The following is a 25,228-nucleotide window of genomic DNA, read 5'->3' on the forward strand; positions in this document are numbered from 1 at the left end:
CCCCCCACACACACACACTTAAAGAAATTTAATAAAATATATTAAAGAGCCCTAATCTGAGCTAGGCGCAGTGATGCCCCTGTAATGCCAGTACTTGGGAGGCTGAGACAGGAGGATCTCAGGTTCAAGACCAACCTCAGCAACCTCGTGAGGACCTCCACAATCTAGTGAGAACGTGTCTCAAAAATAAAAAGTAAAATAGGGGTAGAAGTGTAGCTCAGAGGTAGAATGCCTCTGAGTTCAAACCCCAGTACTACATACACATGCACACACAAAATATACCTAAACTGTAAGAAAGAAACATTTTACAAAATAAGAAATTTGGGACAAAAGCAATTGCCATTTTACAGTGGTCAGCATCTGCTTCTATGTGTTGCTGGTCTTTCTAGCCTTTCTTCTGTCAGTTGCAAATTGTGTTCAATCCTCTCAAAGCTTTGACTGCTAGTACTGGGGAAGGAAGAACACATGGACCAGAGCAGGTGTGTTTGGCAGGGCTCCCGGGTGTGTCTCCATCAGGGCTCTGGACTCCAGCCAAGACATGTTATATCCAGGTGACACCACAGGCTAATGACCTGCTGTTAGCCATTGGGTGATTGGGGAGTAGATAGGAGGTGAGGTGATATTTATACATGGCAGGTGAAAATAAAGTCTTTGGGTAATGGGCTTGTTCCCAAATGGACTGAAATGGGTATTTTTAAAGCCACGCTAAGTTAAAGAAACCCAACTCTCTCACCAGTATTTTGCAGCGCACTGATGTAGAGAGACTGCAGGGTAGCCAGAAAAACTCTGCACATGAATCAGATTTAATTGCTCAGAGACTTACTGGCGTTTTCTTTAATCAGAATAGAAATTAGGATAAGCTGAGGCCTTACTGATCTGTGGTACTTAAGGGAGAAAATTAAGTGTGTCTCACAGATGTTAGCTAGTAGAGGGGAGGGCTGGCTAAAGTTGTAGAACTCGCTGGTCTCAATTACTTCCTCCTCCTTTGGCTGTAGATTCAGTGTCTCCTCTGAAACACCACCTTGCCTGTGCTATAAGCTCTTTCACTGAGATGGATGAAGGAGGTGCTAAGAAAGAGCCAAGCCAGATATTAAACCTTTCCTTCAGTGAAGAAGAGACTGACGATGAAGGCCAGAAGACAGCACAGGAGAGTGTGGAGGCCCAGCGCCGAAGCCCTGAGTGGAGAGAGGAGGGCGAGGCTCAAGATTTGGAGGCTCCCCGGACTCCCGAGGGTCAAGTATGGGAACCCACCACCTCTCAGGAGAAAGAGAAGAAAAGTCCAGATCCAGCTCTGCGGATTCCAATGTTGGACACTCCCAAATGTCCCCCGACGCCAATGCCCCCCGGAAAAAGGAGCAGGTTGTCCTACGGTGGCAGCCTCTCCACCCCCAAGGTCAGTGAACTGGGGCAGGGGGCCTGGGCCACTCAGATAGGTTTCCCTTCAGTGCAGCTGGGTATGAGAGACTTGCTTCGTAGCCCTGTGTAACCCAGCTACATACTTATTGGTGGAAATGAAGGAGAATCTAAAGCTACCAGGAAACAGAATTGAATGTCTGGCTGCTTATCTTTTCAAAACCATTGGTGTATCCAGGTGGTGGTGGTACACACCTGTAATCCCAGTACTTGGGAGACTGAGACAGGAGGATCGCAGGTTTGAGAACAGCCTCAGCAACTTGGCGAGGCTCAGCAACCTAGCGAGACCCTGTTTCAAAACAAAACAAATAAAAATAAATACATAAATAAAAAAAGACTGTGCTCAAAGGTAGAAAGCTCCTGGGCTCAATCTGCGATACTAAAAAAGAAAAACAAAACAAAACTTTGGTTCCAATAACTGTTTGGTATTGACTGCATATAAGTGAGGTTGTGGGGTGGTGGTAAGCTGTCTTATACCTCAGTCAACAGCAGAGGCAGGACTAGACACTTGATCTTTCTTTGCTGGTAAGGGGGCTTAGTCTATTCTTCCCCTTATACAACCCCACTGTATATTTGGGAGGTAAAGACTTACTAATGTTTGCTAATACAAGAACGTTCGCATTCAGTGTTTGAACATATTTATATCTTTGTTGCTGTTCTTCCCAACAGAAACTCCTTTCCCATCTTTGGCCTAAGAAGTACAGGCTTCTCTAGTATGAGCAAAGAGATAACCGAGGATGGCAAATAAGCAATGCTTGCTAACAGCCCATATAGTCCTCTGTTTCTGCTGGGGTTCGTCTCCTACTGTATCACTCACCTTATTTCAGCCAGGTTGAAGCAGGGCTGTCTCTGATGGACTCTGGTGCCACAGAGTGCGATCGTGAGGACGGTTATTACCTCGGATTCCTGCTGGCTCAGCTTGAAGTGCTTAAGATCATTATAACAACATCTGTGATCCTGCTTGCAGGACAGTCGCTGTCAGTGGGTCTCCTTAGTGCCTGCTCAGCACGCCTGCCATGTCTAACAGGAAACACTAAGCTCCGTGTTAGAACTGCAGACAATTATGTTCAGGTGTCTGTCAGCAGCAGATTTTTTCCCATGGTCCAGATACCACACAATTGAATATTCATTTTTTTGAAAATTCACTGTAAGTTGCATTAAAATATAGTTTCTGCCCTCAAAGAGCTTACAGTGTAGGAAAGAACAAGATGGAGAGATGAGGGAGGGAGGAGAGACAGCAGGAATGAGGGAGAGAGAAGCTGTGCCAATAGACACTGTGTTAAGAGTGGTCCGAGTTCTCTGGGCAGACTGGTTCTCAGGGGGTGATGGGGAAAGAAGGAAAGGTGACGGTTGGTACAATTCTGCCCCGTGGTGGAGAGGCACTGAGCATGTCGCCTGAGGAAGAGCTCACAGCAAGACAACACGACGTGGCATGTATGTCGCGCCCATTTGATCACTGAAGCTTAGCCGAACCTCTCGACCTGTTAGCAGATCTTCTTCCATTTGTTGACTTTAAAAAGTGCCCCAAAGTGAGCACAGGTAAACAAATAACTGAAACAAAATTTAAAGCTCTGGTCAGGGGTGTCAGAGGAATGGTAGACCGCCATGGAGAGGAGTGAGGCTTAAGCTTCGAATATCAGTGGAGACTTTTCAAAGGAAGTAATGTTTAAGGGAAGTCTTGAAGGACCATTTGGAGTTATTCAGGCAAAGAAAAATGAGAATCCCAGGCAAAGAAAAACGCACCCACCAAGTTAAGTGGCTGGGGAGGAGAGAGCATGCTACACTTGGAATACTGTATGTGATTTAAGTGTGAGAGGTCTGTGTGTGAGAGGCGGGAACCAAGGTGAGTAGGTGGGCAAGAGCATGACCAAGAGTTCATCCTAAAAGTGTTGAGAGAGCCCTAAATGGTTTTGAGAAGGAGCAGTTATTTTATTTATCATATTGTTACTATTATTACTATTGTTGTTATTATTATCATCATCATTGTTATTATTTTGCGCTGAGGATTGAACTCAAAGGCATTCTACCTCTAAGCTACACCCCAGCCCCTTGAAACAGGCATGTACGCGCACACCTGGTATAACAGGAGCATTTAAAAACACATGGCGGCCTTTATGTGTCAGACGGAATGGCATAGGAGAGGGTGTGGAGGCAGGGCAGGATTTTCAAATAGTTCTGAGTACAGAGACAGGCTTGAACTAGACAGGAGCGGAAGTTGAGAGATGTCAGGAATTAGTAATTAACATGATGGAAGGGAAAGGATGCATCTAAGATGACTGTGGGGGTTTTTGCTTGATTAATTGAATAGACTGTATCTTGAATCAAGAGCGAAGTTACTATATAGGTACAGATTTGGATAAAAAGTAGACATGTGGTTAAGTAGTTGGATAAATGAGTCTGGAGCATAGAAGAATGATGGAAGTCTGGGATCCATCTTCAGATATCTATGGCCTTGAGGAAACTGCAAAAACCATGGGTTGGGATAAGGGCACATAGCTTGAGTGCCAAAGTAAGAAGAGAATTCTTCCAAGTTAGGAATCTTGGATAGCGCCAAGATGTGAAGGATAAGCAGAAAATAGAGGGAAACTGGGATTGCAACTGGGAAAGTACATGCTTTATGAAAATGTGGTTGGGATCAGGGCCGGAGAAGAGGATGCAGAGATGGCAATTGGTAATGTTCTGCTGACTACTTAGGCTGCACAGGAAAGAAGGATTGGCTTCCTTCAGCTCTGCCTGAGGGATAGAAGCAGAAATCACTTGAAATTGACTTTAGTTCTCCATAAAGAATTCCTAGCAGAATTATCTAGGTAGTAAGGTCCCTCTGGCTAAATATATTGAACACTAGCTGGTGCTGATGATTGCTCAGTTAGAATCTGACAGTAGAAGAGACTGGAGCATCCGAGGAATAACTGTAAAAACTGGCTCCATAGTTTACTAGGCCTGAAATGCTTGTTTATGGGAAACTAACTGCCTTCTCTGCTCACCAGCCTCAGAAGTCAAGGAGCCGTTGCCCCAATTTCCCTTATCACCCTTAATCATCTGCACGGAACTGTGACGTGGGGATTTATCCACACTCTTGGGAGCACATTTTTATTCTCAACCCAGCTCATCTTTCAGAAAAATTTCAGTCTGCTTTTCCTCCAGGCAGAACTTCCTTTCATAGAGGATGTCACTAATGTCCTTCCCCATATCACAAGGGGAACAGACACATTCTATTAGCATTCATGTTTCCATACTAGAAATTCTGATGTTGTCTGCCCCCATGAGAATAATTCTTCTTCTCCCCTCCCCCTCCTCCTTCTTTCTTTTTGTGGAATTGGGGTTGGAACCCAGAGGCTTCCTACCTCCTGGCTATACTCCCAGACCTATTTTATATTTTATTTGGAAACAGGGTCTCACTAAGTTGCTGAGAGCCTCACTAAGTAGCTGAGCCTGGCTTCGAACCTGTGCGATCCTCCTGTCTCAGCCTCCCAAGCGTGGGGATTTCTTCTTCTTATCTGAAAGTTTCCTAAGCTCTTTTTTATGTTCCTTGAAGTGTGGTAACAGAACTATGCGCAGCTGTCCAGGTGTGTCCACTGGACTATGAAACCCCACTGTTTCATAGGTCATAGACGCATTTTTGCTTTCCATATGATAATATACATTACAACAAAATGATTTCCAGGAGAATGATTTGCAACAATTCTGTTCATTTCTCAAAACATATTGAAAATTGAGAAGTGTTGCTATTTAGTTTTGCTTACTTTGAACCAGTAGTCCGTCTTCATGATAAATTCACTGGAAAATCTTGATTTTTGTCAGTGAGGGCTTTGACAGTGGCCCTCTGTGAACTCTAAGATGGATGCAAGACCCCTGTGAGAATCTTTGATTCTAACAATGACACTAAAATATATTCCTTTTCTTCACTAAAATATATTCCTTTCTTGTAGACACCCTTTTCAAAGAGACATATTTCTGGTTCTATACTAAAAAATTGTGGGAGGAGACAATAAAAAAAAGTAGAACATCTTGGTAAAGAGCCACACAGTGCAGTGATTGTATCGTGCGGTTCCATTATGACCCTGTGTATTCTACTGTGTACCTGCAGATCTACAGCTCTGGTGTTTCTCTGGCCTTGGCTCCTGGGTCCAAAGGAATCCTTCTTAGAATTCCTTATCTTTGGCCTTTCCCCTTGCCCTTTGGTTTAGTTCTGGTTAGGTTTAGGCCCATGTCCTCTTACTGCACCACACTTGGAGTGGCAAGTCTTGTATGCTCTACTTATTGGCAGCTGGTTGTAGCCACTGCAAACCCCTGAAATTTTAAATTTAAATTTATTCTAGAGCACTATTTTTCAATCCCACCTCATGGAGCTCTTCTCATTTAATCTGTGTTTTAAGTTCTCACGTTTAGATAGTCTATGAAATTCTTCCCTCACAAAGTGATTATGAGACACTGATGAGCTGCTGATTAATGGACACTGTATTCCTTAATACCTAGAATTCACTTCTTTACCACTCAGTATTTAGCTGATTGTCTACTGTTTATTAGACACCAAACAGATATTTGGATGAAAAACTGAATGTTAAACTATAAACTGAGAATGTAAGGATCAGGCTTTCTATAAAATCAGTTTTTGTTTACCTAAACTTAAGTGCCTTCGTTTTCAAAATTAAAGGTAGGATTGAAATCGGTGGGTTTCATAAATAGCTGGCAGAATGGTCCAGGGCAAAAGTGTGGAGCTTAATAAAAGTACAGACTCCTATGTTGACCTCATGAATTGAAATATTTAGAAACAGAGACCAGGATTGTGTATTTTTTTTAAATAGAAGTACTGTAAGTTCTGAACCAGAGAATCCTTAAGGTCCCTTCTAGCAATAACATTCTTTTGTTTAAATACTAATTAGTTGCTAACATGGAACTTTTCTTCCCCTTTGACACTATTTTGACTTGGCTTTGGTCATCCTTATTCAGATCCTGCTGAGCCAGCCAGGAACTTCAACAGGGAAGCCCTCTTCCCAAAGTGCTGAGCACTTGAGACTCACGCCTGTTTCTCTCATGGATGAAGCCACCTCACGCTCTCTGATCAATATTAATCCATTCACCCCAGAGTCTTATAGAAAATTATTTCTTCAATCAAAGGGAAAGAGGAAAACCAGGGGAGACCTGTAAGTGCATGGTTGCCTCTAACTTTTGAAAACCTCTGCAGTCAAGGGGTACAAAGAAAGAGTTCAAATAAGATTAGGAACAAGAGCTCTATTTGAATGAAATTTAAATAATGTTTACACATGTCTCCCCTCCCAAAGTGTTTTCACAGAATTGCTAGCATCTTCCCATTGTGATGTGTACTATAACACATGGCTTCTATGTAAAAGGGCAGAATGTAGAGCTCCGACTTCAATTAGAAAGTTGAATGGACTAAGAGGTACATTCAAGGGATGTGGTTTGGTAAATATGGGGCCAGCAGCTGGGGAAGGTGCAGCTCACACTTCAAATAGCATATTGCTTTGTGTCACTGGTGATAAACACAACAGAGGAAGGATTTGAACTTCTCTGCAGGCAATGGGAGACTGACTAAACAGAAAAAGATAGTGTTGCTTTCCAAGGTGGAAAAAAAAAAAAAAAAGCCAAACTGCCCTGTTCCACAAAGGCAACAGAATGGTCAAAATAGTCCAAATAAGAACTATGTTTATCAGAGACATTACCATATTTCTTCAGTGCTCTTTTTAAAAATAGAATAGAAGCACCTCTAATTAGGGCAGTAATTTTTTCATAAGCACTCAGCAAAATAAAGTATCATGTCTGGTTTTTTTGGGGGGGGGGATCAATGGCTATGTATTATTGAGCCTGTGGCAGAATAGATTTTCTCAATACTGTGGTGAAGAACAAATGCTTTGGGCTTGGCTTGGGCTCAGATCCCAGATGCCACGTACTAATTGTCTAGGCTAGAGTTATTAACTCTCTCTGCCTCAGTTGGCTCCTTTGGGGATAACAATGTCCGCTCACAGTTTCACCCTTGCTTCCGATTCTTAGCACATGGTGGTGTACTTGCCTAAAACACCCATGTTTTTCCTAAGGCAGGTCCCACTCATTCTTACAGATCACCTTTTCTGGAAAAGCTCTTTAACATCCGAAATATACAACTGGATGCTGCCCATGGTGTCCCTCAATGCTTTGCTTTTATCCTGTTCTAAGTTCTCTATTGAAATTTCCTAGTTATGTTCACCCCCAAAAAGAATTTAAAGAGGGAAAAGAAATTGTCTTATTTATCCTCAGAGCCCCAGAAACTAGCACAGGACCAAGTCCAATAAGTGCTGCAATGATCATAAATAATCATACCTTGATTCTTATTTATTTCTAGTGAGGAAGCTGGCACAGAGGAAGGACCATTAGAACAAGGGCAGCCTGCCAAGGTGAGCATACCTTTTTGGCCCAGCTGTGACAACACAGGCATTTCTTTCTATACTCTCTGCATCTCTGCCTCTCTCCCACTGTCTTTTCCCCTCTCTTTTCCTCTATTCTCTTCACCGATTCTCCCTCCCTCCTCCTTCAATAGTTCAAAGAAAACAGATGTTCTCTCTCTCCCCATTTCTGGTCCTCTTCTACCTCATTAACTCATTACCCCACCCCTACTTTTTATTTTATTTTTTGTGGTACTTGGAGTTGAACCCAGAGGCATTCTAACTCCAAGCTATACCCTCAGTTCTATTTTATTATTTCAAAACAAGCTTTCACTAAGTTGCGGAGGGCCTAAGTTGCTGAGGCTAGCTGCAAACCTGTGATCCTCCTGTCTCGGCCTGCAAAGTACTGGGATTACAAGTATGCACCACCATGCCCAGCTACACACACACACACACACACACACACACACACACACACACACACACACTATAGCTTCATTAATGTGCATTGCAAATTTATCTAGACTCTAATCAGGGTTTATATGCTTGGGCAGTTGTTACTTTTCCTGGAAGTATCTACATATTACAGAATTATTGCCTTAGAGTACTTTTTAATGAAAGGTTTCTGTTTTTATCTTTGATCTGGGAAAACTTTTATAACCATGGAGTAGAAGAATGATGAGAAAAATGTCAAGATATTTTTGGTCCCTAAATTGAAAAACAGAATGGAGAAAATGGTATAGGTCTAGAGATTTTTGTGTACATTATAGCATTTATTTATTTATTTATCTATCTATCTATTCATTCATTTAATGGTGCTGGGAATTAAACCCAGGGACTCATGCATATTAAGTAAGTGCTCTACCACTGAGCTACAACCAGCCCAAATTTCAGCTCTTACGGGTGTTCCTGTTTATTGGTTTTTCTGATATTTGCTTTCTTTGATCTAGTATCCCTCAACTGACAATTTAACCTAAGAAAATGATAATATAAATATTATCCCTAGAAAGGTTTATTACATTTTAATTATAGTAGCAAAAAATATGGGAGTGTTAGGTGCTAAATATCCAATACTAGAATGACTAATTTAAGAGCCAGGCGTGGTGGCTCACACTTGTAATCTCAGTTCTTAGGATGAGACAGGAGTATTGCAGGTTTGCAGCCAGCCTCAGCTACTTAGTGAGACCGTTTCAAAATAAAAATAAAGAATAGGGCTGGGGGTGTAGCTTGAAGGTAGAATGCCCTTGGGTTCAATCCCCAGTACTGCAAAAATAAAGTCTAATTATAAGTCAGTAGAATATTAATTGCCTATAATATGTTTAAGTGTGAAGACATACCTCTACTCAATGATCAGTGTATAAAATGCTCATTATTTTCTATGCTGAATGATCCCAATTATGTATTACATATTAATCATGAAGAAAATGAGATGGCCCAATAACTGCTGCTATCTTTGCATAGTAGAAACTTAATACTTTTCCTCCTGATTTCTAAAGTTTTCTGAAGCAGGTTTTATCTTTCTTGCATAAAGGAGTTGGTATTTCTAAATGCCAGCACATGGTTATTATAACTGTCATAGAGAAGACATGGGCAATGGCTTTCCTTTCACATGTAAATGTATCTGACTCATGCCTTCACTACTTTACCCTTGGAACCTCATTCCTAACTTAGAAGTTGTTTCCCAGCTTTGGCTAGAAATGTCGCTGTGTGTGGTGGTGCACGTTTGTAATCCCAGTACTTGGGAGACTGAGAGAGGAGGATCCCAGGTTCAAAGCCAGCCTCAGCAACTTAGCAAGGCTATCAGCAACCTATGGAGACCCTGTTTTCAAATAAGAAATAAAAAAATTGGGCTGGGGTGTAACTTGGAGGTAGAATGGCTCTAGGTTCAATGCCCAGTACACCCCCCCCTCCCCATTACACACAGTCAAAAATATCCATCAAAGATTTAAAGAATGCAAAGCATTGTATTTAAATCCCATAAGAAAAAAAAATCTATATGAAAGTCATTGCTAAAGGGTAACTAAAACCTTTGAAATTTCAAAACAATCCATACATAAATTTGAATCTCCAAGATGTGTCTGTGCAAATGTGTGCTGGGTATATACATATACATGTGTATATTTAAAACCTATATGGAGGATTAGTAAAACGACATCCTGTAGGAAGATGGTAGAAGATAATGTATAAAGATAGTTCTAGGCCAAGGAAATAATTAGCTTGTAATGCTCTGGTGGCAGGCAAGCAGGTTGCATGTGTGAGAGAGAAGGACGGTGGGGCGTGGTGGGGAGGGACGCGGCTGCTGAGCTGGCTTATTCATCACCTGAGACGATGGGCATGCAATTGGTAGAAGGCCTTCAGGCCTCTTTACCGGAGTTTAAATTTCTTACAGGAAACAGGTGCCTGATTCTATGGTATCATTTTGCAAAAAGTCTTACTATGAAAGAAATTGGAAACAAGACTCATGGGGAGGAGACGACTTGAGAGTGGCTAAGGGAAATGGAAATTATACATTTTGCTGGTGATGACTGATTGAAATTGGATGTTAAAAACTAGCTAGCAAGATTTCTTTAAACTGCTGAAGTTAGAAAGTAAAAATTCTTGCTAATTGGGACATTGGGAAAAGATGAGTTTGGAAGATAAATCATCTTGGATTTAGATTCATGTAAATTTATGAAAATTTTGACCATAATAGTTTGCTGAAATTTTCTTATGTGCTGGGCATTATGCTAAGTTATATCTTATGTTACATAAAATATCTGTAATACTTTATATTCTGATATAATACTTAAAAGTACCTTGAGAAGTTGCTATGACCCTATCTTACATATGAGAAAAATGATAAAGGAATTGGATGATTTGTCTGAGTCTATTTCCTACCTGGGAGATGAATGATATTGCTGGTTGGCCAGTAGGGGAGAATTTGCTACACCTGAGCACGTCTTCTAAACTAATCGATTTGACAGTTTCATTGTCTAGACTAAGATTTTTGGGAAAAACACGCTGAAACAAAGTTTATTCAATTTGAGAAGAAAATATTAGCATCCAGATTTTGAAAAAGGTAGAGAGTCAAAGGAAAATTTTGTTTCTGTTATTCCTTTAGCGGAGAACAGCAGCTTAGGGTATGAGAAGACATGTTCCTGTAGGAATATATATAGAAAAGAATACTATAATCGGGTAGAAAAAAGAATATTAAAAGTAAATAATGCACATCAGTATAGAATTGTATGGAAGGTTACGTAGAATGTAGAAAAGGTATGGGGTGATTTCTCGCTACTGTGAATATTTACACGAAGAGAATGTGTGGCATTTGCCTCAAAAGTCTTTTAAAATTTTAGAGAAATTTAGGAATGTACTAGGGCTTTGTTTTGCATACTATGTTAGCAAAATTTATTCTAATTTTCTTTTATTAAAATATTTTAGAAAAGTGTTCTACGAGAAACTAACATGGCTTCCCGCTATGAAATGGAATTCTTGGAGATAGAAAAAATTGGGGTTGGGGCATTTGGTACAGTCTACAAGTGCATTAAGAGGCTGGACGGGTGTGTTTACGCAGTAAAGCGCTCTACGAAACCTTTCACAGGACTGTCAAGCGAGTGAGTACTTTAAAATGCACTAGAAGTTCAAATGTGGATTTGCAGAGTTGTTTCTTGTCAAAATACTTTAAATAACAGCACTGGTATCATTCAAAAGATAACATTTGCTTTGGTTTGTTTTCCCTTAAACTTCCCTCCCCTATTACATATTCTCTCCATTTATAAACTTTCTGAGTTTTCCAGACCAGTTTTTTTCAGAGATAAATTATTTCTTTAAATATATCACAATAATTTTGAAAGTTTGGGGTTTTTTAGATCTCATTGTTTTTACTTTCTGCTATTTGTCTTACTGATTTTAATGAATGGAATGATTTCTGAATGATGTTAATAATGAATAAATTTAATGAATGCTCTTCTGGTTTTGTTTAGTTCATCAGAAATACTGTCAGTTCGGAAGTTATTGTTAACTCACTGGCTTATCTCTACTTTGTGTTAATGGTGACTTCAAGAGCCAACTTCTAGAGACTATATGCAAGGAAAAATTAACAAAAATTATATTTAATTTCCAGAGCTAATTTTTCAAAGTCCTTTCTTGGTTGCAAGGCAAACAAATATTTTCACATTCAGTCAATACCTTTTATGAACTCTGAGGATATAATACTCACCTTGCTGAATCTGAAATTATAGGCTTTGGATTCTTTATTTTTATATTGGAATTCATCAAGTATGATATTTTGCTTTTCTTATGTTGGGAATTCCTATTTCATAAATGGCTATCTCTTCCAAAGTCTGTCCCTGGAACTATATCATATTGGCTGAGTATAATATTAACTCTAATGACTTCATAGAGAGGGTAGAGGCCCATCACAGTATCTAAAGTCAAGTGTAGCCGGGCGTGTTGGCGCACGCTTGTCATCCCCGCACTTGGGAGGCAGAGACAGGAGGATCGCGCAGGTTGGAAGCCAGCCGCGCGCGCTGGCTTAGGAGACCCTGTTTCCAAATAAAAATGTAAAAATAGGTCTGGGAGTGTAGCCCAGAGGTAGAAGGGCTTCCAGGAACCCCAGTACCACCAATAAATAAATAAATAAATAAATAAATAAATAAATAAATAAATAAATAAGTCAAGTGTACAGTGGCCTTCTTCTTAAGCCCATTAAAGCATTTATATTGTATTCAGTGAAATTAAGACCTGAAGCAAGTCTGCTATTGAAACAGCAAACACCTAAGACTTGTCTTTGCATGTGCCATATTTAATCAGAAGACTACTGTCTTTGGTCATGGGCTGGCCAAGGTTCTGCTCTGGGGTCTCCTACTTCAAGTTTAACTTTGGACCAGTCGCTAACCATCTTTTCTCTGTATCTACTGTATCTTCCCATGTAGCTATGAAGATTGAGTGAGATAAGACAGCGCAGTAAGCAATTGATACACGTTCTGCCATTGCTAAGGCCTCATGTCTTGTTTTCTGAAAACTTTTTAATGTGCACACTATCTTGATTAATTTTTCTCAGTGCTTAACTGTCTCTTAGGAGTTCACATCTGCATGAAGTTTATGCTCATGCAGTGCTTGGGCATCACCCACAAGTGGTGCGTTACTATTCTTCATGGGCAGAAGATGACCATGTGATCATTCAGAATGAGTACTGCAATGGTAAGCACAAGACCAGTATTTACAGAGAGGGAGATGGGCTTTATATGTGTTTTGGAAAGTAAAATCTGTAGTTGGAAATGGGATCAGCAATGTAAAGGGTGGGAGGCTAGAGAAGACCTTGATGAGGTATGTTATGGGACTATGTTGTCTCTTTATCATGGAGGTCCACTAACTTCACCAAGTACTTGACATTCAAAATATAACTTTGGTTTTGCAAAGTATAATACATATATGTTTAGCCTTTTCAATGCCGCATTCCTTTTTCTCCTTTTCTTCCAACCCCTACCTCTCCCTCCTTTTCACTTCTTTCCCATGCTCTGCTTCCCCAGTGCCCATCCTTCTCCCCAGCCAATTACAATAGTTAGGCTGGAACATGCACACTTATGATTTAATTCAGGTTATAAATCAGATATTTAGACAACTTAGATTAGAAAAGTAGTCATCTAATTGAGCCCTACACCAATCAAATTTTCTTTCTCCCCATCTTTGTCAAGCCCCCCTTGGGAACTGAAAGCGTCTCCAGTAATAAATAGGTTGATTCTGCATCCCAGGGATTCTGACTCAGGATTATACTCTTTTTTTTTGTGTGGTACTGGGGTTCCTGGAAACCCTTCTATCTCTGGGATACACTCCCAGACACCTATTTTTTATATTTTTATTTGGAAACAGGGTCTCTTAAGCTAGCAAGGCTGGCTTCGAACCTGCATGATCCGCCTGTCTCCACCTCAGGGATTACAAGGGTGTGCCACCACGCCCGGCAGGACTATACTATTAATAATCTCTACCTACAGGTAGTATTTTCATGTGACATCTTCTGCCACGGAAGTTTCACAAAGCTTGCTCTCCTAGAATTATGGTGTTTACACTTGCTTGGATGGTGTAACATCCACTGACTGTCATGAATATTGGTTCTGTTTTTCCATTAAGAAGACAAGGAACAACTTTACCACCAGAAAAATATGTTTGTGTTATAGATAGCAATGTAAAATTAAGAATGTCAGAATATAAATGTATGAACTAATATTCTGGCTAATCGTTGATCTGCTTTTTACATTTCATCATTAGAAGTTACTTGCTCTTTGTTTTGCTAACCATTAGGTCTCCTCAGCAGAGAGGAAAACATCAATATCATCTTACAATTTTTCTTTCTTTCTTCCAAGAGGGCAAAGTATCTTGATTTTTATCTTTTTATCTTTTTTTTTTTTTTTGGTGGTACTGGGGTTCCTGGAAGCCCTCCTTCCTCCGGGCTACACTCCCAGACCTATTTTATATTTTTGAAACAGGGTCCCTTACGCCAGCACGGCTGGCTTCGAACCTGCGCGATCCTCCTGTCTCCGCCTCCCAAGCGCGGGGATGACAAGCGTGCGCCACTACGCCCGGCTATCTTTTTATCTTAAGGGAGAAACTCAGCAGCCCATGTCACGAGGTGGTCTTAGAAGTGCCCGGATCTTGTTGTCTCCTAGGGTGCACAATACTTACAATTACAGAAGCTGATACCTTGGGTTATGGAGTTAAGGCTCCTGTGACTGGATGAGACGAGTGGGGATGAAGCTCACATGCTGTCACATCTATAGATGCTTGCTTCCTTGATATTATTTAGCAAAGAACAATTATCTGTAGCAAAACAAGGATATTCTATTGAATAGGAAGAGTACTTTTAAGCAACATCTACTGTTAACTGTTACAGAACTTCAAGGCATTTAAAGGCAATGCTAGCACTGTCTTGTTGCCCTTACTAAATACCTGTAGCTCTTCAGAACTCAGAAATATCTCTGCTTATAGTCTACTAGAGCACAATAAAGGATTCTTGAATACTCTAGGAGTATTCTTTTCTTCCATACTTTTAAGTATTCGAGTTATTATTCCTTTTCTCTATGTTGTCAGGATAAATATTCATTTCAGAAAATATTTATTATATGCCAGGTCTTGGTAAACAACATATGAATTAAAAGTGGTCTTTGCCCTTTAGGAACATCCAGGCTAGTAGGAAACAGGAGTAGTACTGAATGCAGCCTCCTTCCTCTTTGTCCACAGCACCTTATAACACCACCTACAAACTTAGAGTGCCTTCATTTTTTTTTTTTTTTTGGCGGTACTGGGGATGGAACCCAGGGGCATTCTACCTCTGAGTCTTATTTTTTATTTTGAAACAGGGTCTCACTGAGTTGCAAAAAGCCTCACTGAGTAGCTGAGGCTGTCCGTGAACCGGGCTCCTCCTGTCTCAGCCTCCCGAATGCTGGGATTACAAGTGAGCATCACGCCTGGCAGAGTGCCTTCATTTTTAACAGGATCTGAAGCACTCACTTTCCTTTTTCTTTCTCATTAATAAGTAATCTTTAGTACTTAAATTATTTTTAATAAAACCCCTGGGGAAATAAAAATATTTACTGTAGTCCTGCGTTTTTTTAAAGGTGCTGAATTCTTCCTTCTGAACTTATGGCTTGACAGATCAATATTTAAATTTAATTTTACACAGTATACTTTAGGTTTTCACAAAAGTTTTCTTACCCTCTGATTCTACTGTTTTGATCCATAAGTGATTGGTAGAACTATAGGCTTTATAACTGCCCTGGCAGCTGGGACTCTGAATGCTAATTAATGAAATAAAGTGCACAGAAACCATCCAACTCAGGATGGGTGTCCAAGATCAGGTAGTCATATGAACCAAAGCCTTAGTTTTGATAATGATAAATCAAGATAATAGTATATAGATGATCTACAAATACAGGGGCTCAAATAGGACCCAGTTTTTAAGTTTTTCTTTCGATTGCCAACCATTAAATGTTTCTATTTTATGATATAGCTTTAGTAGACTTAGAATTGATTATGTGAAAATTATTAATGCTCTACATTTTAGCCTGAAACAGACACAAAATCAATCATCTATGCAAATAGAAGCTATAATGACTAGGTTTGATTGGCCTTGTGATAAAAAATAGATAAAACCTTTTAAAATTAGCACATGCTTGAGGCAGTAGAGCTACTTATTGGGTACCTGAGACATGGGAATTTTCTTCTTTTTAAAAGCCCTGTAATTCTTTCCAGTATGTCTCTGTAGACCTGGGGCAGATAGGAATATATAAGCTTTACACTGACACTGAAATAATCTAGACTTGTTGGACTGAAGTCAGACATGAGTAATGTATTGAATATTTACTATGCTTTTACTGATAAGACTCATACCTATTTTCTCATATTTTGGTTTTTTTTCTGCAGGTGGAAACTTGCAGACTGCTATATCTGAAAATGCTAAGTCTGGGAATCATTTCCAAGAGCCCAAACTCAAAGATATTCTTCTACAGGTTTCCTTGGGGCTTAAGTACATCCACAGCTCTGGCATGGCACATCTGGACATCAAACCTAGTCAGTATGGTTCCTTCTATTATTTCTGCTATAGATAGTCATTTTTATATCATTATCAAAAATCCATGCCTGTGTGTATATTGAGTGTCAAGGAGTATTATCTGGAAGAATCCCTTTCTTCCATTTTTTTTCCTATAGAAAAAGTTCAGTTAAATAGCTTTAGCAATTTACCACTTGAGCCCAGGAGACAGAAAAGGAAAAGACCCTTTTCCATATTGTGGGAAAATATAAAAATATTTAATTTTCTACCTAGATAAGTAAGAATATGTTGGCTACATTCAGCTCATGTTTATAACTAGTGTGATCCTTTTTCTAATTCAGCACTGATCAAAATGAGAAGAAATGGATGACTTGATCACTCATCAATGTGAAATTTAAGGACAAATTGTGACTATTTTATATGTTTATTTTGAGACAATGGAGGGAAGCTGAAATATCAAATATAGAAAAAAGATCTTTGGGGAAAGCTCAGGAATCCTTACTTATATCTATTCTGTATTTTTCAGGTAACATCTTCATTTGCCATAAGGTGCAAAGTGATTCTCCTGGAGTCCCAGAAGAGGTTGAAAATGAAGCTGATTGGTTTCTCTCTGCCAGCGTGATGTATAAAATTGGTGAGTCTGCCTTATACCCCTACCAGTATACTATTGTCCTATAAAACTTATACCTATAACTCCATATATTCCAATTCTAAGAAAGGTATACTTTTAAAGAGCTCTGGTTTTTTTGTTTTGTTTTGTTTTGTTTTGTTTTTAGGTGACCTGGGTCATGTGACATCAATAAGCAAACCCAAAGTAGAAGAGGGAGATATTCGCTTCCTGGCCAATGAGATTTTGCAAGAGGTATAGATTAGTAAAATGGAGCGTATTTTATTGTTTTTTATATTTTTAATTTTTGACCCCAAGGTCTTGCTATGTTGTCTACGCTGACCTCAAACTCGATTCTTCTGCTTCAGCTTCCTTAATAGCTGGGACTGTAGGCATGAAAGGGATTTTATAATCCAAACTTTTGAAATGAAGGCTCACAATGAAAAAAGTGGGATGTATGTTTATAATTTAAACATATCATATGTATCTTCTCATTCAGAATGGAAATCAAATACAGAAGAAAACCTCTCCCCAAAAACTTGGGGAGCTGGGTGTGGTGGTGCACGCTTGAAATCTCAGCATTTGGGAGGCTAACGGGAGGATCTGGGTTTGCCGACAGCCTCAGCTACTCATTGAGGCCCTTTGAAACTCAGTGAGACCCTGTTTCAAAATAAGGGATAAAAATAGGGCTTGGGGTATAGCTCAGAGATAGAATGCCCCTGGGTTCCATCCTCAGTAACTCCCCCACACAAAGCATGGGGAAAGCTGTCTCAATTAAGGATAATTTATACTGTTCTTTCTAGAGGTCCTTCACTGTTCCTATTTATTAGATTCCTAACCTCAGGGATTGACTATTAGGAAGAAAGCCACCTTCTCAAGGTCATATAGGACCAATGTGTTCTTTGTCATTCTATTAACCTTCTGATAACATCACCAGTTCTGGCCACTAAAATGACCTTTAGTCATTATCCATCTTCTAGGATTTCTGTCCAATTTGACCTAGGAAGGATATAAGGAGAAAAGTCAGTCTTTCTTTTCTGTGATCATCTAAGTTATACACCAAGTCTCTGTGAGCCTGACAGAGCAAATTGGCACTAAGACTCTGCCTTGGACTCTTCAGGGTATCGCAGTGTTCACAAGGTATATTTGTATTCTCTCTGTCTTCTTAGAAATAAGCTACTAACTATAGTAAATGTAGCTTTGTCCAGAGTGTTTAGTGTTTTTATGTACTCAAATGAACCTCTAAAACAGTTGTGTTGCAGTCTGGACTCACTCCCCTTGGCCAACTACCTGGCCTTCCTGTCTTCTGTTTTTTAGAATTATCAACACCTTCCCAAAGCTGACATATTTGCCTTAGGGTTGACGATTGTAGTGGCTGCAGGCGCCAAGGCATTGCCCACCAATGGTGACGCATGGCATCATATCCGCAAGGGGAACCTCCCGCACGTTCCTCAGGAGCTCTCTGAAGACTTCTACAACTTGCTCAAGGTGACAGCTCTCATGAAGTGAAGACAAATGCTATTTTTTTAATGTGATGGCAAGTGAAGGGATAAAGGAAAATAGAAATGTTGGTCATGCCATTAATAGAAGGAAAAAGGAACTGTGACTGGGAAATCAGAAAATACATAGGACATATTGAGTGTCACAAGGAAACTTTGAGGCTATCATAAAACCACTCATGGTATAATTTAAAGATCCTCTTATGAACCTTTTTCATTTGCTCATAGAACATCCCTATACAAGGAGCAGGCAGTCTGTCATTGTCTGTCATTTTGCACTGGAGGAAAACCAGGGCCCACAGTATATTTGAATCTTGTATTCAAAGTTAATAAGTGGTTAACTCTAAAATCTAACCTAGTGTTTTCCCTCCCACTTCATGGTTTTCACAACTGTCAAGAATAACAGTGATGGTATCACTGAAAGAATGAGTTTCAAGTGTCTATCAAAAGTATGAGATACTTTGTGGATAACTGACGGTGTCACCAATTATTTGAGTTTTTAGAAAAGGGCATAATGTCAATTTTAAAAAGTCTATGTTAATTGTACTTAATATTGGAGTATATGTAGGAACATCAAAAGGAGGATATACTGAAATAAAGAGAAATACAAAGGGATTCTGCCAAGAAACTTAGAATCATACCAATAACACAAAATGTGTATATGACTTACTTCATGGCTCAAGAGATAGATTTGAGTGTCACAGTTTACACGCAACCTTCAAATGGGTTATAAGCCTGTACTTCTTCCTAACTTTTTGCTTCCCCCAAAGAAGGTACACTCTTCCTCATAGTGGAGTTTGTTTGTAGTCTGTTACTATTTGTAAATTGCTCTTAGATTTAGTTGATTCTGCATACCTAATGCTGGACCTGTGCTAGGCAATACTGCACATGGATGTTAATTCAGTTAATTCTTATAGCAGTCCCAGCAGTGGGATATTGTCATACCAAAATCAGGTAAGGGAGGCTGAGCTTCAGTAAAGTTTACAAAGCAAATGGTGTATTTGGCTCTAAATTTGGCCCTCAAATGGAAGGTTCAGTGTTTTCTTCATTATATGGTACTCTTGATTTACTTATATACATGTAAGTTATGTATTTCTACTAGATTCAAATAATCTTGGGTTACAGAATCTTCTCTCTTGAGAAATACTTTAGGAACACTGTCACAGTGGGTCATTATTAAATGGTAATGGAGTATAATGGAGTATAAAGTAAGTTGAAGTGAAGATTGGGTAAATAGGTTTTGGTCTTGGCTCTTCTGAGTGACTTAGACAAGTCACATACACCCTAAGTTTTTTCATGTTACAATTGAGGCATTGTATTAATCATTAAGCCATGAGACAGATCAGCAGTATAGACAATTGATGCTACCAGACATGGATGCTCTTGCCATCCAAGGCGGGGCTAAGCTTTCATTTATTCCTCCTTCCCTCAGCACAAAGTGCAAGCAGGGTTTCCCAAAACCCACCAGCAGAAACTTGGTCAGAGTTGGTTTGAGTGGCAGGATTTTTCCCAGTAGTGACACTTCTTTTTTCCTTCATTTTGTCCCTGAATCATCAGAACATGATCCACCCTGATCCAAGAGAGAGACCTTCAGCAGCAGTTCTGATCAGAAGTCGAGTTCTTTTGCCTTCACTGTGGAAAGAAGAGGAGCTCCGGCAGCAGCTGAGCCTAGAGAAGTCCAAGATAGCCACACTGGAAAGGTAGATTTTTGGATGTTGAAGTCAAGAATCCAATGCACACTATTTACAGCGGTATGACCAGTCTGATGTGCCTCTGTGGATTCAAGTTTGTATTTATTTTACATTATAATACATAGCTCTGTCTACAAGGAGCCAGGTAGCACATGGCTCATTGTAGCATGGGAAGCTGAGACTAGGTGGCTTGAGAGAAAATTCCAGGGAATGCAAAAGAAGCAAGAGGGGAGAAAAAAAGGAAATTCTACTGGTAAAGAAAACTTGGGATTCTGATGGTCATCCCTAATGTAAAATAACCTTAGGTAAGGTGGATAGGATAATTTTAGAAACCTGGTTTCAGGGACAGGCAGGCAAACATACTGTCTGGATACATATTTAGATGAAGAGACTCTTCTGAACTAAGAAACCAATCTTTTATTGATGTGGTCCTATATTTATTAATCCATCCTTTAATTAAACAAATGGGGATTAATTATATAAAGGTGAGGTCGAGGAAGAGGTCAGGCAGTGATATTTGAGCAATATTCTAAAGGAACTTTAAGTGATTATAATATATACCATTGAAAATACAGAAGGAAATGAAAAAATGGTCCTTGCCTGAAATATTAGGAGTTCAACTTCTCTTGAATACAAAACGTATCCTTGAGAGATTATCTTGAAATCTCAAAGTCTCCAATCTGATTTCTTCAGTGACAAGTTGCAAAGACTCAGTCTTTAGTTAGAATCATTCCCAATTATCTACTCAATGGTTTTTGCTCTTGTTTTGAGTTGCATTGTCCCAGATAATAAAAAGTACAAAGTTGTCCATCTGTGTTGTACACAAGAATCTAAGTGTCTCTTAAGGTGTGATACATGTGTTCTGTGAAGCCAGTTCTGGTGGTACCAGTGACGTGACTGTCACTAGCCAGTACCAGTGATGGATACCCATCACAGAGACAGGGCAGATGGCATCTTGAATGTCTGTAGACCAGAGGTTGGCAAATTTGCTTTGTAAAGCAGGATAGTTAGTAAATATGTTATGCTTTGTGAGCCCTATGATATCTTCTATAATGATTAACTCTGCTGCTGTACTGTAAAAATAGCCATTGATAATGATTAAATGTGTGTGTAATATAAAATATAATACAGCCATTCTGTGTTTTCATATATAACATACATGTATATGTAAACACAATTAAGTGTTTATATATTGTGTTTTATCTATGTACATATAAAACCCAAATGAATGACTGTATTCTAATACGTCTTTATTCTGTGTTCTAATGTCTTCCCCATAAGAACTCATTCATTATAACGAAGACAAGTTACAGGCCAGATTTCACTCAGGGTCTGTGTTTTATTGACTCCTGTAGCACACACACACACACACACACACACACACACACACACACACACATCCTGATGTGTTGCTCAGTTGACTTTTTATTTTTTTTTTATTTTTTATTTTTTAGAATTTTTTTTAATAGGTGCACTCTATTCATACATCATAGTGGGATACATACTTTTGTAGACATACATGCACACATTGCCCAGTCAGCCCCCACCCGATCCCCACCCCATTCTCTCCCTATCCCCCCCTCCCATGCTTGGCTTAGTGGTTGACATCTAGTATTATAGCAATTTATCCAAAATTAAAAATGATAATCTCACATAACAGTTTCATTTGTCTGAAACCAAGCTTTTGATGACTTAAAGATAACATTTCAATATTTCTTTTTGCTTTCTTTCTTACCAGAGAATCTATTTTTTTCTATTTTTTAGGTGAAACTATCATATATTTATATATTTATTTTTCAGAAAAAAAAATCTATCCTAATATGGAATATGGACTCTAGGTACCCACAACGATCTTGAAAAAGAACAAAGCTAGAAGATATATATTTTCTGATTTCAAACCATATAAAGCTACAATAATTGAAACAGTGTAGTACTATTCTAAAGGCAGATATATAAACCATTGGAGTTAAATAAAAGCCTAGACCTAAATTCTTCCCTATATTGTCAAGTTATTTTTGACAAGGTTTCCATGAACATTTGGTGGTAGAAATAATAATCTTTTAACTAAATATTGTTGAAAAATAATAATTACATGGAAAAGAATAAAATTGGACCCTTACCTAATCCCATATACAAATATTAACTCAAAATAGATAAAAGACCTAAATATAAATCTTAAGACTATAAACTTTTAGGAGAAAATCTGGGTCATAAAACCTCACAACATTGAAATTGGCAGTGATTTCTTGGTTATGATTTCAATGACATAGGCAACAGAAGAGTATACAAACTCCCTAAAAAATAAAAAACATATTGTATATCCAAAGACAATGTAAACAGAGTTAACAGTTACTAATAGAATGGGATAAAATATTTCCAAATGCTATATCTGAAGGTATATTAATATTCCAACTAGAAATCCTAAAAATTAACAATAATAAAGGCAAACAATACCCTTTAGAGATAGGTAACAGACTAACATAAATAATGAATCTCCACAGATAACCAATCTTAGTTGTCTGTTGGATGGAAAATCTTGTTTCTCTGGTTCTGATGTGTGTTACCTATTTCTTCTTTGTAGTTAATCTCTTTGAGTATTTTCTCTAGTGCTGGTTTTGAAGACATAAATTCCTTCAGTTTCTGTTTGTCATGGAAGCTTCTTATTTCTCCATCTAATTTGATAGAAAGTTTTGCTGGGTAGGAAATTTTTGGCTGGAAGTTGTTTTCTTTCAAAATTGGGAATATGTTACTCCAAGCCCTTCTGGCTCTCATAACTTGGTTTGGGAAGTCTGGAGTGATTCTAATTGGTTTGCCTCTGAATGTCACTTGGCCCTTTGCTTTTGTTGCCTTTAAGATTCTCTGCTTGGCTTCCACATTGGTCATTTTGACAATTATGTGGCATGGGGATCCTCTTCTCCGATCCTGTCTAAAGGGAGTTCTATAAGTTTCCTGGACCTGCGTATCGACCTCTTGCTCTATGTCTGGAAAATTTTCTGCTATTATTTCCTTGAAGAGATTGTTGATCCCTTTGGTTTCACTTTCTTTTCCCTCCTCTATTCCAATTATTCTTAGGTTAGCTCTCTTAAAATGGGCCCATATTTCTTCAATATCAGATTCCTGCTGTCGGATATTTTTTCCTAGATTAGAAACTATGCGTTCATTTTTGGAATGATCATTTTCTAAGAGCGAGATTCTGTTCTCCATGTGTTCTAATCGGTTGTTTGTGCTTTGAATTGAGGCCTTTACTTCATTAATTGCATCCTTTATCTCTTTTTGGCTCTCTCTGAGTTCTTTTCGAAGCACCTCTATTATTTCTACAGTTATTTTCCTGATTTGATCTTCTAGAAATCTCTGATTTTCTGTTTTATCGGGTTCTGATGTTGTGGGGTTGTGAGCATTCATTGCTCCAGTATTATTCCTCTTTCCCATGATTTCTGAAGTTTGTGCCTTCTCTGGGTTCTTCCCTTGGGTCACTATGACTTCACTTAAGGTGCTCTGGATCTCGAGTCAGTAGTATCTCAGACCCCACTACTCCTTTACTGGGTTGTATCACACAGTCTCCGACCCAGAGAGTCGATAGAGGCTGCTTTAGACTGTGGGGGGTGCCAGGTTGCACGTTCTCCTATGGTGTGATATCACTGCCACCGCCCCTCTCCCACTGGGTCAAGTCCCAGTAAGTACAGTACTGGGATTTCTCTGCTGTGGCCCGAAATTTGACTCACTGTTCTTGAGTACGCAGATGTAGCTGTAGTGAATTCGGTGCTGCTGCCGCCGGTGGAAATATGGCGCCGCTGCTATGCCCTCGGCTGTTGGGCTGGCGTTTTTTTTTTTTTTTTTCTTAGTTTTGATTTCCACTCTGAATCCCTGCAGCGTGTGCTGAGCTCAGACACTGGGAGCTTTAGATGTCCTCTGCGCCGAGAAATCCCGCCTGGCTGTTCCGCAGTGGCTCCCCTCGGCTTGCTGTGGCCGTCCCGTGAATTCGCCGGTGCCTCCAGCAGTATGGCACTGCTGCCGCGTCTGCCGCGTTCTCGGGCGTGAGGATCTCCTCTGTGGCTCTGTTCTCAGTCCGCTTTCTCTCTGGAGCCTGGTGATTTTTTTTGTTTCTCTGGTGATGTTGTTTTCTGGCTTTGAAAGGCGCTGATTTTGTGGTAGTGGATATTTGTTGTTAGCTGGGCTCTTAAGCCCCGCTTTTCTCGGTCGCCATCTTCCCGGAAGTCTCGACTTTTTAATTTTAAAGACCTTTTATGCCCCAATTAGCAGGATCTGGAAAATTGAATCTAGCATATTTCATGATATGTGTGTTTTAACCTTTTTATGACAATAATAAGAACTGGATTTTTTTTTTTATGGTACTGGGAATAGAACCCAGGGGCATTCTACTCTGAGTGTACAACCCAAGCCCTATTTTTTTAATTCTTTATTTAAAACAGGGTCTCACTGAGTTGCAAAGGGCCTCACTAAGTAACAGGCTCTCTGCGAACCGTGATCCTCTCGTCTCAGCCTCCCAAATGTTGGGAGTAGAAGTGTGTACCACCATGCCCAGCTAAGAATTGAACTTTTTGTTCTGCATATAGTTTAGACTTATTTCCGTAAAACTAAAATAAAAAGAAATCTGTATATTAGTCATAATCATAAATATTATCAAGGAACAACTAACCTATGTTTTCCCCCTTCCATTTCAGGGAACTTCGAGAGATCCAGCAATCCCAGTCACCCCAGGGAGGCAGCCAACAAGGTGACCCTGAGATCTCAGGTGCCCACTCAGGATCAAGCAGCACAAAACGCCTGGTTGGAAAAAAGAGTGCAAAGTCATTAAGCTTTACTTGTGGGGAATCTTCCCCATAAAAACTTATTCGTGCCGGCCAATCTTCTACCCACAACCCCCCAAAACAGATATGGACTCACTTTCTTGTTACAAAATGGAAGAATTACCTGAGTGGCCAAAGATTTTGAAAGCCACTCTAATTTAGCATTTACAGCCAAGATCATAAAGCGACTAAGCCCTCTTATCAGCAATGGTCCTAGGTACAATAATTAGATGCCCTTTATCCTATTATTGTATTTCTAATGAAAAACTTATTTAATTCTGACATCTTCTGCTGAAAATTGAGAACATA

At 39.4% G+C, this 25,228-nt stretch overlaps 1 protein-coding gene across 1 annotated transcript; it reads left to right on the plus strand.

Moving 5' to 3' along the window:
• Window positions 1-1,051: 1,051 nt before the first annotated feature.
• WEE2 (WEE2 oocyte meiosis inhibiting kinase) lies at window positions 1,052-24,956 on the plus strand (the record flags this gene model as incomplete). Its single annotated transcript, XM_080701247.1, has 12 exons — window positions 1,052-1,393; window positions 2,245-2,394; window positions 6,364-6,557; window positions 7,751-7,802; window positions 11,211-11,383; window positions 12,850-12,971; window positions 16,188-16,334; window positions 16,841-16,948; window positions 17,091-17,176; window positions 18,239-18,409; window positions 19,978-20,120; window positions 24,794-24,956. The coding sequence occupies 12 exons, from the start codon at window positions 1,052-1,054 to the stop codon at window positions 24,954-24,956; spliced, it is 1,851 nt and encodes a 616-aa protein (XP_080557373.1).
• Between the last annotated feature and the right edge of the window lie 272 nt (window positions 24,957-25,228).

The sequence above is a fragment of the Muscardinus avellanarius genome, assembly GCF_963383645.1.
Source record: "Muscardinus avellanarius genome assembly, chromosome: 9".
In the NCBI taxonomy this organism is placed as follows: Eukaryota; Metazoa; Chordata; class Mammalia; order Rodentia; family Gliridae; genus Muscardinus; species Muscardinus avellanarius.